The 14,416-nt window shown below is 41.4% G+C and overlaps 1 protein-coding gene across 1 annotated transcript in view; it reads left to right on the plus strand.

Moving 5' to 3' along the window:
* Positions 1 to 4,470: 4,470 nt before the first annotated feature.
* Positions 4,471 to 14,416, plus strand: part of LOC146475692 (protocadherin Fat 4-like) — a 42,323-nt gene continuing 32,377 nt past the window's right edge. The window contains exons 1-7 of the mRNA XM_085115409.1: positions 4,471 to 4,624; positions 6,763 to 7,014; positions 7,465 to 7,647; positions 7,916 to 8,173; positions 9,716 to 10,423; positions 11,104 to 13,109; positions 13,839 to 14,043. Coding sequence (XP_084971535.1) covers positions 4,561 to 4,624; positions 6,763 to 7,014; positions 7,465 to 7,647; positions 7,916 to 8,173; positions 9,716 to 10,423; positions 11,104 to 13,109; positions 13,839 to 14,043 — 3,676 coding nt within the window. The 5' untranslated portion in view covers positions 4,471 to 4,560. The remainder of the gene's footprint in view (positions 4,625 to 6,762; positions 7,015 to 7,464; positions 7,648 to 7,915; positions 8,174 to 9,715; positions 10,424 to 11,103; positions 13,110 to 13,838; positions 14,044 to 14,416) is intronic.

A 14,416-nucleotide genomic window follows, 5' to 3' on the forward strand; every position in this document is an offset into this window, starting at 1 on the left:
AAAACAAGAGGTTTATGAGCAAAAACAATCGCTCTGCACGTGCGTTTTACATTTTGGTACATTTCTACGCCGTCCTCTGAAACACAACAACGTGAAATGAACAAATTCAAGGTTTTGTGGAGAACGTGAGCACATGACGGTAAATGTTTCAATCTCTGTCTCAACTTGAACGCCGTTCCCACCTGTTATCTTACTGGATAGTTCGGCCACATTGTACGAGTTGAACGAATTGGAATAGTCGCGAAGTAGTACAAGTAACACGAACTTATATTTTCAAGCGACTTTTTCGTTGGCGTTGTGGTTTCTTAACTGTCCTTAACGACGACGGCAACGACAACGCCGCAAAACAACAGGTTTAATGAGCAAAAACAATCGCTCTGCACGTGCAACAACGTGAAATGACCAAATTCAAGGTTTTGTGGTAAGCGTGAACACGAGACGATGAATTTCTCATTGTCTTTCTTAACTCGAACGCCGGCCACACCTACCAATTTGGTTCCTGGGTAATTCGCCGTTTTTGTACAAGTTGAAGAGCTGAAATAATCACGAAGAAGCACAGATGAAATGAAGTTATATTTTCAAGTAACGTTTTCGTTTTTCGTCGCCATTGTCGTTGCTTAAGTCAGGCCTTAGTATAGGTAGATCATGGGTCGGTCAGTGTGTGCAAAGCCGTGGGTTCAACTGAGTCCCTGTCAAGGACTTGACTGATCGGATACTTGTGGTAAACTCAGTTTCGTCTGCCTTAATTCTTCATATGAAAACGCATAAGTTTCTACAGTTGTCTGTCGGTCATCATGAAACTATTGAACCAGTCACACTGATTAAACGGCTTTTTCACAAGTCAGCTCCCTGTAAAACGGTTTTCAGAAAGTCTTCGTTTACATCAGTTTAGTTTTCGATCGTTTCATTTATACGATGTAAACAGGCAGAAAACCAATCAAAAAGTAGACATTTATAAATCAAAGAGCGCAATCATGTGGACCAAGAAAGGATCATCCTCTCTTGTGCATGTGGACAAATTTAAAGCCAGGGCCCAGTTGCTCGAAGCATGGTCAGCGTTAACCCGGGTTAAGGACGGTGCCTACTAATACCGAAGTATTTTTGTGTAGTTTATGACTATGCGGGAAAAACAGATCTTAGCAAGGCCTCTTGGAATCCAAAAAGAAAATTGGGGGTAACCACGCATTTTTCAGAGATAATTAAGCAATAATATCTCTAAAAAGCGCCAAAAAATAAAGCAATGTATGGGATTTTTTTCCTAAATTGAAGTTTAATTATCTCTGAAAAATGCATGGTTACCCCTAATTTTCCTTTGAGATACCAAAAGTACTTGCTAATTTCTGCTTTCTCCGTATAGTTTTAAACCGCGCAAAATTATCCCTGTATTAGTAGGCACCACCCATAGGAGACCCGAGTATCTCGAGATGCGCAGAACGTATGAGCAGTAACAATAGTAGGCACCGTCCTTAAATGCCATAACAACCTATAGGTTTTAATACCTCTTAACCAATGGTTAGCGCTAACCATGCTTTGAGCAACTGGGCCCTGGTCAAACGACGCATGATAGTCGACGATAGTTGATAATAGTCAAAACTGCCATCCATTATTATCAATTATCAAGCGGGTGGTCAAACGGGAAAACTATCATGAGGTATTTGAACACGCTCAAAGTGAATGATAGTTGATGGTAGTCGATGATAGAGCATGATAGATAGTGGTCAAACGAGTGAGCGAGTTTAAACTACAGTTAAATCTTTCCACAACGGCCACCTTGGGACAGAAGAAAATGGCCGTTGTGGAGAGGTGGCCGTTATGGGGAGGTAGGGGTGAAATATGACACCTCTTTTTTCGGGAAGTACAACATGTTTATTGTGCCAAGTTCACGCTTACTGTAGCCTACAATGGTAATCAAATCTTTTATTTAAAAATAATATATATAGATAAAATACACAATAAAATGTAAATAATGTTTTGAATCAAAATGTTAACAAGACGAAATGAGCAAGAACAACATTCGCTATAAGTATTGTAGACAATTTATGCTTACTGCAGCATATGAATGGAACACAATCAAAATTCGTTTTTACAATAACTGTCCAAATTCCCGCGCGCTGATTGGCTCGTAGCTATTGTCTATAAGAGTACAGACAATAAAAATGACGTCAGATGTAACGCGCGCGCTTTCTCAACGAAATTCCGCTCGTACTTTTTCCATGTTATTGTAAAAAACACATCGACGGCAGTTTTCTATGGTCTGTACTCTTATAGACCATAAAATGACGCCATAAAATGTCCAAAACTTGGCAGTGAAACCACTCGCCTTCGGCTCGTGGTTCCACTTGAGTTTTGAACATTTTTTGACGTCATTTTATGGTCTATAAGAGTATAGACCATAGAAAACTGCCGTCGATTTGTTAAATATCATTAACATAGATAAAATGGTCTCAAGCTGCTGGTCAAACGCTCGTGCGACTTGCGCTGATGCCGCGAACAAGATATCCCCGGCCAACCAACTCGAAAATAAAAATACGAAAAGAAAAAAGAAAAAAACAACAACAACAAAAAAGGCAAACAAACAAACAAATTAGACTGAGAGTGCAGTCAATTATTTTGTCCATTTTTGTTTCCCTCACGACGCGTTTCCTCGCGGAAGGTGAAGTCCACTTTCTCTCGCGCGCTTTTATTCGCCGGATAAAAATCGCCAAAACTAGCGACTACTACTGAGTCCAAAAACAAATGAGCAAAATAAAAATGTTCTTAACTGACTCTCAGTCTGAAGTATGTTCTAAAAAAAGGTTCTTACAAAAAAGTACTGTATTTACATTTAATCTTAAATGAATTGAAAGACTTGCCGGGATTATTCATCGACGCGCCATTTTACGGATCAAATTTAATGACCATTTTTGACTTTTTCGTCAGTCACTGAAAAAATGGCCGTTGTCGAGAGGTTATTTTGGCAGTTGGGGACGCGCTTTAGTGGCCGTTGCCGTTATAGAGAGGTTTAAACAAGAGCTAATGTATGGGCTGTCCGCCGGGACAAAAAAATGTGGCTGTTGTAGAGAGGTGGACGTTAGTGGAGGTTCGACTGTATTATCAACTATCCTCAACTATCATGCGCCGTTTGACCAGGGCTTAAACCCTAAAATTTCTGAAACAAAAAAAAAACAAAAAACAAAAACAAATTTGAATACACGAAAGGCCATCACTTTCGTGTGCTGGGAGATCATTATACTGGTAATCGCCGGTCATGGGTTGGAATCCCATAAGTCCTGAACTGTCAGCCCTTTAGCTTCGTTTTCTCAATATCGTTGATAACTTACGTATTTTTTCATGAAGTTTTTAGTGTGAACAGGTTTCGAGAGTTTAGCCTTTCATCAGAGCTGACGAGGCCGGCTGACGCTCGAAACGTCAGGTGATACATGAATCTCTTTACGGTGAGCAAATTACCTTTTCAACACTGTTGATAAAACAGACATTCTTTTCAGCTCCGATGCAGCACCGCAGTTTCTTTAGAAACTATAACCCCCTTGTCCTTCAATTTGCCTTCTTTTCGCGAATGTTTGCAGTCAGGTGCATATCATATAAACTTTGATGGTCTTCCGTGTATTAAATCTTTCATCCGCATTTCACAATATGTTATATTTCATACATTCATCTTCGTAAAAACGAAGTTTTTTTTTTTAATTTATCAGATGACCGAGATATCCGGGGTAAAATAATATGAGTATCTGGTTTTATCGACTGACTGACTGTTCAAGCCTGAATTTTTTTGTTCAGCCTTTCTTTTCGCAACTGCTTTAGTTGTGTAGTAACTGCGAGGATCTTTCTTCTATTTGACTTTATAAGATAAATTGGCAACCGAAAAGACATTAAAAAGCTGAGTTGATTTTCCATCCCTACACCTTCATCAGAGGGTACTACGCAGCACCATGCACAGTTTCTTAAGAGCCGTGATAATCCACCTTTATCCATACCACCCTTAAACGAGCTCACTGCTTGTTCAGCGGTGCTAGTCTTAAGTTCGAGATAACGGGAAGTTAGAGAGAAGCGAGGTCCAAGCCGAGACGCCGCTGTCGTTAGAAGAGGTTCTTACTCAATTTTCCCCGAGTCTCTGTGATAGCTTTATCAATACTGGTCTAATCATAAACTCTTTGTGCAGCCAACTGTCAGCGTGTTTTAAAGACTGAATAATAATTGACCGTCAATCCAAGACGTCTTTGTTAGTGTAAGAAGACTTAATTCCAGAGGGATTTCAAGATCATAAATCAATTGACCGACAACCAATACGCGTTTACTAAACAAATCATTTCTTTTGTGTCAAGAAAGAAAAGAAGAGCGAGATAATTTGCGCTTGAATTATCTTCTAACGTCACAATACGCTGTTAACTTATAACCACAAACTATTACGCAGAGAGAACAGTTCCGTTTATTTGATTATTACTGAATAGAGGTGAAACTCAGAAGCTTTGTGGAAAGCTCAGTGTTAGATAAATTGCTCCTCCTTGCTTCTTTAGCAGAAGCTAGATTATTCAAAGTCAGAATGCTTCTTGAAGGAACAAGATGTATTTCCACGCCGTTGAGCTAATTGTCTGTTTAGCAGTTGCTTGGACGCTGCGCTGCCAAGGTAAGTTTGTTTATTTCTGTTTTACAGTTATTAGCTTTCGTCATTTCTTCGCCACTAACAACTACGATCAAACTTTTCACTCTTTCGCTTTACATCAATTTTTGCCTTACAAACGTATTCAAACAGTATTACCATCACAACCGGATAAAACCGGCGTGCTCAATCGCTACCATCTACATGGTCACACTTAAAGGATTTTATCCACAGACGCCGGCAAAAGTTATTGAAACGCACCACACGGCTCAAAGTCCACAAAGTCTAACTCTGAGAAAAAAAAGGGTTATTAGTTTATTATAACACTTTTAGTATTTCACAATGTAATGAGAAATTCATGAGCACTTTAAAATGTTACGTGTGGAATCACATAGCCGAATGTTCAAAACGTGCTTAGCTTGCATCTGTTTAAAATGGATAAAGATAGTTGGTTTCTGAAGAAACTGATGCGTTGCGCGTGTATGGTACTGAAAAAATAAATATTTAGTTTTATCAACTGTGTTGACACTTTGTAAATTGTTAATCTCTTCATAGTGGCCAGTTTACGTTATCAACTCAATCGATAAAACCAAATAGATATTAAAATGCACGACTTTCTGCTTGATTGAAGCCTTCAGTGCGCTCACAATCTCGCTAAAACGAAGTTAAGGCTCATGTCTCCAAACATGTTAAACAGATCTTTGTAGAATAGCAATAGGTTTTTCGCGACGCGGCAGTTTTTGCGTGTGTGAGTTACCCTTCAAAGCTCTTGTTGTATTCAATGATCCTGACGGCTTTCAGCCTCAGAGGCAGGGCTCGGTTCATTTGTTCTGATTCGGCTGCTAACTTTTAAGTCTGTGAATGAGCCGGTACTCATCGATCTCCTGTGGTGTGTGAGTAATTAGTTTGCTATGGTGCTGTTTATTACATTATACAAGGTGGTTCTAACTTTTGAGTCCTTGAATTGGTCAAAATACCGAAGTTTGACCATTGAAATGAAAGCTACTGAGCGGCACTTTCTTGTGGTGCTCTGTTAGTTATGCTGTTCAAGGTGGCTCTACGTTTTGTGTTTGTGGTTGAAATCCTAAAGTGTGACCATTCAATGAAAGCTACTGAGCAGTACTTTCCTGTGGTGCTGTTTATTATGCTGTATAAGGTGGTTCAAACTTTTGAGTCTGTGGATGGAATCCTAAAGTGTGACCATTCAAATGAAAGCTACTGAGCAGTACTTTCCTGTGGTGCTCTTTCTTATGCTGTACAAGGTGGTTCTAGCTTTTGAGTCTGAAGATGAAATCCTAAAGTGTGGCCATTCAAATGAAAGCTTCTGAGCCGTACTTTCCTGTGGTGCTGTTTGTTATGCTGTACAAGATGGTTTTAAGTTTGAAGTCTGTGGACGAAATCTTAAAGTGTGACCACGGTGTAAAACAGGATTTATTTTATTACTGATGAATTCCTTGTAAATTCAGTTGTGTTTAAGGATTTTTTTTACGTATACAGTTTTTTGTTTTCCCTTTTTGTTACTTGATAATCCATCGTGTTTAAGGTCCGTGCCTCCTAATTCTGAGGCCTTTTTGTGTAGTTTATGACTATGCTCAACTAAAGGGCTATAAGAACCCCCCCCCCCCCTCCAAAAAAAAAAAAAAAAAAAAAAAAAAAACGAGGAGGATAATATCGAGACCGAGAAACAATAATTAACAAAGTTTTAAAGTACGTGTTAACATTGTCCAAGGATCTAGGACTTTATATACATACTTTTTAACGTTATTGATAGATACATACACTATTCTATGACTTAATTTATTTCTACATTTTATTGCACATACGTACTTTTTATAATTATTTGTTATTAATGTATACTTTATTTACACTATTTTATAAGTTATTCAGTTTATCGCGCAGTTGATTATATCAGTATATAGATACTTGCGTGTTAGAAATTTGTAAATTATTATATTATTATTAAATGCATGAGATTCTTTCAAAATTGAACTTAATTATCTTTGAAACACATCTAATGTTCTTTCGGGATCCCAGTCAGTTGCTAGGCTGTTTTTTCGGACCATCCCGAGATGCGCAGAAAATATGCGCAGTAGCAAAAGAAGGCATCGTCCTCACGGAAAGTTATTCTATATCTTATCTAGCACACTCTTATTTTTCCTGCTTAGGTGCCGCGCCAGTGTTCAGTCCCAGCTCTTATAGCGGCACGGTCAATGAGAATGAGGCTGCAGACGTAACAGTCAGCGGCATCACCCTCTCAGCAACTGACAGCGATGGAGATAGCATCACATATTCAATCATCAGCTCAGCAGGTCCTTTTAAACTGAACGGGGCTGGTACTTCTGTGCTCACTAATGGCCAAGCTATTGACTTCGAGTCACAGGACTCTTACTCGCTCACGGTACAGGCTGCGGCCGCAGGTGAGGATGGGATAATATGATGACGAGATAGGACTATTAGTCGCTCACTGTTGAAAGAATTGTCATTGACTAGGATCCAAAATAACTGGCCTAGTTGGTTATTGAGCCAGAAGCCTGCTCCTGACAATCACATTCTTGACAATAAATAAAGGCATTCATACATGATACATGTATTTATTTTTTGGAAGGGCCGTATTTTCCGTCCCTTTCTTGTAATCTTAAACTTGGCGCGTTTTTTCGTCCCTGACACCGATAAAATTAGTTTCCCGCGCTTGGCATCAGGCGCAATTCCCGTGCTTACCGCGGGCACCGTTTGTATGCTCCCTCGTCGAGTCTCAGTTGATTGGTTCATTGTTTGTGCATTTGCATGTTGTTATTAGCAACTGGAATAATTTTGTTACTGAAGAGTATTGCTTATATAATTGACTTGCCTTTTTTTATTTCCTCAAGGCAACACAACCACAGCTAGCGTAACTATCACGGTAGTCAACGTCAACGAAGCTCCTAGCTTTACGTTATCTTCGTACAGCGGTACTATTGCAGAGAACAGCGCCAATGGAACTGACATCATATCTATACCAGCCTCAGACCCTGATAGCGGTGATACGCTGACTTATAGCCTCTCGGGTTCGGGTAAGTTTCATATCAATCGCACCTTCTTTTGGCAAACGCTTAAAAAACTGAAAGCGATCATTTTATTTTGACAACTCTCCGAAGTCTCGGCGTGGAGATCGTCAGATTAGTGGGATAAATCGTGGATAGTTCCGATAAGAACATACCTCGCAGTCGTGAGGGGAATTGTTCCGTAGGGAGAGTTCCACAAGACCAAAGGACAACAGGGTATACGGTACCACAAAAATCTCTACCTAATGAATAAGTTATCATGTATTCTGTTATCCAGGTTCGTCATTGTTTAACGTGCTAAGTACTGGGATGATCGAAGTTGCCGGAAGTCTTAATTTTGAGAGCACAGCCAGCTACTCCTTAACTCTGACAGTAACAGATGCTGGTTCTCTGACTGACACTACAGCTGTTGTGATCTCTATCAGCGATGCTAACGAAAGCCCGTCGTTTGTCGGTGCACCTTATTCTGCTACGGTAGCCGAGAACAATGCAGCAGCGAGTGTCGTTACTGTGTCCGCTACTGATCCAGACTCAGGTACAGAAAAACTTAAGATGTTCCTGGCCCCACTTGTTCAAAGAGCGGGTAACTTTATCCAGCGGATAAATCGCTATCCAAAGAACATGAAGGAATAAAATTCACTCCAACTAATACATTTTATTATTCAACACATTGTACTGCTGGCCAAATATTGTCATTATGGGTACACTCAATATTCGTCGTCCGTATGCAACAGATATCCTGTGATATACCTAGTTTCGTGTGTTTGGGAGAAAAATGGCAAATTATCGATCATCTCCAGCTTTTTTGCAATAAAACTAAGCTTTTGTTATCAATTTGTTGAATAATTAATAGAACAATTATCCTGCTCAATCTTGCGGAATATCGCCTGATTTTAGCCAACTTGGCCTACGGCCTCGTTGGCTGAGTATCAGGCGATATTCCGCGCGATTTCGTAGGATAATTGTTATGCGAGTTATTTGCTGGATAAAGTTATCCACTCTTTGAACAACTGGGGCCTGGAGGCTAAAGTGACCTATTCTGGTTACTTACCTCTGCTTTCCAGACATGTTTCCGACACTTCCTGCATGTCAAGGAATCCCAGACCCTGTTAACCTGAGTAACAGGCCTTCCTAAGGGGAGGGTGGAGTGGAGAGGGAAGGGAGGGGAGGGGAGGGGGGAAGGAAGAGAAGAGGAGAGGATTTTCTTCCCTTTTCCCCTTCCACTCTTCCCCCTCCCTCCCCCTCTCCCCTCCCCCCCGCAAAGCCTGATACTCAGGCTAAGACCTTGTAAGCTCCAGTAGTGATCACCATCTAAATTCTCCTCACAGTATCACTGCTTGATTAAACATTCAGGTTATGAGGATAAAAGGAATGATCACCGAAAATGAAATTCTTTATGTTTATACAAACTCTCCCAACAACTACTATAAGAAATCTTAGTATGTTCGCTGGCAAGAAAAACCAGGAAGCTGGACATAGAGAATTTAACTGAAAACAACAGTAACTGCTGTGGCCTATACTGCAGAATACAAATGAAATTTACTTTTTAGCCATTTTGAATAGTTGAAAATTCTTTCAAAATGTAGCTGCCAAAACCTAGGCTCGTACAAATTTATTTAAACAGTAACTGTCAAAATTCCCGCGCGCTGATTGGCTCGTAGCTATTGTCTATAAGAGTGCAGACAATAAAAATGACGTCAGATGTAAACGCGCGCTTAAGCGCTTTCTCAAAGGTAAAAATAAAGCCAATTCCGTTTGTACGTTTTCCATGCAACAAATCGACGGCCGGCAGTTTTCTATGGCCCCCTGGCCTCTACTCGTATAGACCATAAAATGTTCAAAAATTGGCAGCGAAACCACTCGCCTGAGGCTCGTTGTTGCACTTGAGTTTTGAACATTTTATGACGTCATTTTAAGAGTATAGACCATAGAAAACTGCCGTCGATTTTGTAAAAAGGTTTCCATTACTTTAATATTGTATTGAGCCCCTAAGGTCTGAGTGATCTGTTCGATGCAGTGGACATTGTTTTACAGTTCAAGTGCGCTGATGCTGCAGTATTTGATTTCCACATTTCAGGAGATACGGTAACGTTCACTCTCACAGGCGCAAAAAGTTCAGACTTCACCATCCATGCATCCAGCGGAGTCGTCACGCTAAACAACGCGCTCAACTATGAATCTACCACTTCCTACTCACTCACTGTCACGGCATCTGATAGTAACGGTGGTGTCACGCAAACGTCTCTGACTGTCACGGTGACCAATCAGAATGACGCCCCAGTCTCCCTCAGCAACTCGTACTCAGCGACTGTCGCAGAGGACGAACCTAGTGGAACAAACGTTTTAAAGATCAGTACTATCGACGAAGACGGCAATGGCATCTTGTTTAGTTTGTCGGGGAGCTCCCATTTCGAGATTTTAAACTCGGGAATGATTCGGATTAAGTCGGGAGTGAATTTGGATTATGAAACTCAAGACAGCTATAACTTAACAGCGACTTTCTATGACGGTTCTGCGAGTAATTCCGCGTTTGTCGCGATTAGCGTGACGGATAAAAACGACGCTCCGACCTTGCCAAGTTCTCCGTACTCGACGAGTGTTTCCGAAGGTGTTTCCGTGGGTACGAATGTTTACGATGTTAATGCGAGCGATCAGGATGGTGATTCACTGGCCTATTCTTTGTCGGGATCTGGTGTGACTCACTTTACAATTGATTCTAATACAGGGATTGTAACGACGAGTCAGACTTTAAACTACGAAGATACGAGTACTTATTTTGTGACTGGTAAGTAAGTAAATGATGATAATTTTCTTCGAGTACTCGGAGCCGCACATACAGTACCTCAGATACACTGGGAAAGGGTACTTAACTCCAAGAGGTTTTTCTTGCTTGTTCCTTCTCAAACGATTAACAGCAACGAGACGGCAATACAAGGAAAATTTTTCGCGACTCAGATACAACAACTACGTGTCACAACTGGTGATTCAGTTGGGCGCCGAGTTAACCTTCGAGCGGGAAATTTTTTTACGGTAACTTAATTTCTCTCAATAAAAAAGCGATGCTTTACCTCATCAAATTTTGGCGATTTGGAAAAATCAGGTTAATAAATCTTACTTTCAGTTAAAAAGTAGATAGCAGTAGATGACTATTTTACGAAACGTTTGGATGCAGGGGACCACACGACGCAGAATAATCTGTTCTGAATACGTTTCGTTGCCGGATCTCTTGTAGCAGAAATGCACGTTCCAGACGTCACTTTTCGTGTAGAAAACACAAAAAGACGTTTTCGTAATTGCAGGGCTGACACAACGGCAACTGAGGGCTTTGCCGTAGTGTCAGCCCTGCAATCAGTTTGGTTTGACTATTTTACTTACTGGTTTATTGCTTTCTTTGCGAACTGTTCTAAATAAATAGAAAACTTCTCTATAATCACTTGGTAATTTCTCCCACCTTTTCCTCCCAAGTGCACGTTTCTGATGGGAATGGCGGCCGCGCCTCCACCAGCCTCACAATCACGCTCACCGATGCAAACGATAGCCCAGCATTCCTTGGGGCTCCGTACAGTGCGGCCATTGATGAAGGCCAATCAAGTGGCTTCACACTGCTCACAGCGTCCGCAATTGATGATGACAGCGGTGACAGCCTAACTTACAGCCTGTCGGGAACCAACAATGCTGATTTTGCGATTTCCAGCAGCTCTGGTCTCATTACAACAGCGAAAAGCTTAGATTATGAAACAGTCCCAGCATACTCGCTTACAATCTCTGTGAGTGACGGCACTGTTACCGTGACAACATCTTTAACCATCACCGTCAATAACAAGAACGATGGGCCCGCGTTTACTGACGCGCCTTACTCAGCGGTCGTTAATGAAAACGATGCGGGCGCAGCTGTGTATACTGTGAGTGCAACTGACGAGGATACCGCTGATAGCCTATCGTTTTATCTCGCAGGCTCAGGCTCGGCAGATTTTGTTCTAGACTCTTCTACTGGTGCTGTTACGCTTGCTCGCGCTCTTGATTATGAAACAATATCGTCGTATTTTTTATCCATCATTGCTTTAGATGGGAACGGTGGCAGTGCAACGACCAATCTTAACGTAACAGTTAATGATATGAATGATTCTCCAACATTCGTAACGACGTCTCATAGTGCTAGCATCGCAGAAAATCTCCAAACAGGAACCAATGTGATTCAAGTGAAAGCGAGTGATGAAGACAGTGGCGATTCTTTGACTTACTCACTCAGCGGAACAAACAGTGGACACTTCACAATCTCTTCATCCACGGGCCTCGTAACAACAGCACAACCGCTGGACCAAGAAACTGTGGGCTCATATACACTGAATGTCACCGTTACGGACGGTACTGCGTCTGTCACTGAGGCGCTGTCAATCACAGTGATTGACACCAATGACGCGCCAACATTCACTGACGCACCGTACGCAGCAAGCGTAGATGAAAACAGTACGTCCATTGCCGTCTACACGGTAAGCGCTACGGATGAAGACGGCGACGCCATGACGTTTACTCTGACAGGAACCGGAAGTGTAGACTTTTCACTCAACCCGACAACAGGCGTGGTTACCCTAGCAGGGTCCATAAACTACGAAACCACCTCCGTTTACTATCTCACAATCAGAGCTTCTGATTCGAACGGAGGTGTAGCTACCACGAGCTTGAATATAACAGTTGTTGATCAGAATGACTCACCACAGTTTCTCAGCACACCATACAGCGTGAATATCGGTGAAAATCTCGCTGTGGGAGCCACAGTGTTAAAAGTGCTTGCCAGCGACCAGGATCCCTCGGATTCACTGACGTACAGCCTGTCTGGAAGTAATAATAATCATTTTACCATTGGTTCAGGCACGGGTGTTATCAGCACGGCTCAGGAACTCGACAGGGAAAATATCAATTCTTATTCACTGACCGTGTCCGTATCAGACGGCAGTGTTACAGTTAGTGAAGGGTTAAACATCGGTGTTGTTGATGCTAACGACGCTCCGGCGTTTTCTAACGCGCCGTACAACGTTAGCGTTAATGAAAACGTCAACAGTGGAAACGTGTTTACCGTTACTGCTTCAGACGCCGACGGTGACGCCATTTCGTTTAGCTTATATGGAGTTGGAACTGATTTATTCTCAATTCACGCTAGCAGTGGTGTGATTTCATTGGCTGGCGCGCTAGATTATGAAACGGTCAGCAGTTACACGCTAACAGTTCAGGCCAGTGACGCAAATGGAGGCGTGACGACAACGTCATTATATGTTGACGTTGTCAATCAAAATGATGACCCCGCCTTTTTGGGTACGCCTTACGCCACGAGCATCGGTGAAGATGCTGCAATTGGTAGCACTGTGTTGGTTTTAACAGCTTCAGATCAGGACGGTGATTCGCTGACGTTTAGTTTGCATGGAAGCAGCGATTTTAGTATTGGTTCAGCTACCGGAATCATCACATTAAACCAGGTATTTGTGTAGTGATATTTTCAACCCAAAGGTGTTAGCCATTAATTTACCAGCTACGGTAACTGAAAGAGCCAGGATAACCTTCATCCAGTAGATAAATTCTTATTAAAAGAACAAAATGGTTTTTGTTTTGGCTAAGTTTTCATTAACTTTACAGGGATCAAGTAAAACCGTTTTACAAAATCGCAAAATTTCTTATGAATTTTAATTTTTATTTTAGAAGCAAAAAACTGTCATCCAATGCGATAGTTACGGCTGTCGTAAATTAAGCCTCCGGGGTTGGTATGTGGCTTCAGGAGTTATAAGAAAGTACGTTGTTTATTAAAGAGAGGCTCGGGAGAGGAGGGGGGAAGGGTTTATATCTAATAATGAAAACGAAAAGGACTGGTATCTTAAAATTCACACGTGACAATTTGTTTATTCAAGTTCTTCGTTTTTCAGTCAGTCTCGGAATTAAAATCAAAAGTGTAGAAAACTGTTTTCGTAATGTCTCGAAAGACTGATTCACGGTGGAAAAGAAATCTTTATTGAAAATTGCAGGAACGGAATTTGTCTCTGGGAGTGTCATCTTGGAAAATCTCGGAATCACCAAGTATTAACAAGAGACTATGAGGTCATAGTCTCTTTGTATTAAAAAGTATCATGGTAATTTAAAATATGTGATGAGTATTTAGAATTCCATAGTGTACAGTTGTTACTTTACTCTGTTCATATTAATTGTATTATCAGTCTTTGGATCACGAAACAACCAACTCTTACTCGCTGACTGTTAACGTCACTGATGGCTCCACCACAGTATCACAACCTCTGACCATCAGTATCAGGGACGCAAATGATGCTCCAGTGTTTACTGATTCACCTTACACTGTAAACGTGACTGAAAACGGGGCTGCAGGCGCAGTTTTTACGGTCAGCGCCACAGATCAAGACTCTGGTAAGTTTGCAAAGAAATGGAAGGGAACATTGTCAATACTTTGCGCTAGCCTCTACGATATCTACCAATATACACAGAAGCTGAGTACCAATAAGTTAATGGTTGTTGTAATTGACGACAGAGATATTCTCTGGCCGGAGACAAAGTTCATGCGACCTTTTGCAGATTCAGCTTTTTTAGCTACAGTGCCAAGCGTGGCTACATGTGCAGTTTGGTGTGACTGTGTAGCCAATTCCTTGTGTAGCCATTCAGTATTGCAGCTGATCCAAGCAAGAGACGAAAGCTGGGTTGAAGCAGTGTGTACGCCCTGGTAAAACCTGATAAAATGCTGAAAAAGCGTATCCATTCACCTATCCATTTTGCTAAGATCCTA

Source organism: Pavona decussata, unplaced genomic scaffold (genome assembly GCF_977016875.1).
Source record: "Pavona decussata unplaced genomic scaffold, jaPavDecu1.1 SCAFFOLD_83, whole genome shotgun sequence".
In the NCBI taxonomy this organism is placed as follows: Eukaryota; Metazoa; Cnidaria; class Anthozoa; order Scleractinia; family Agariciidae; genus Pavona; species Pavona decussata.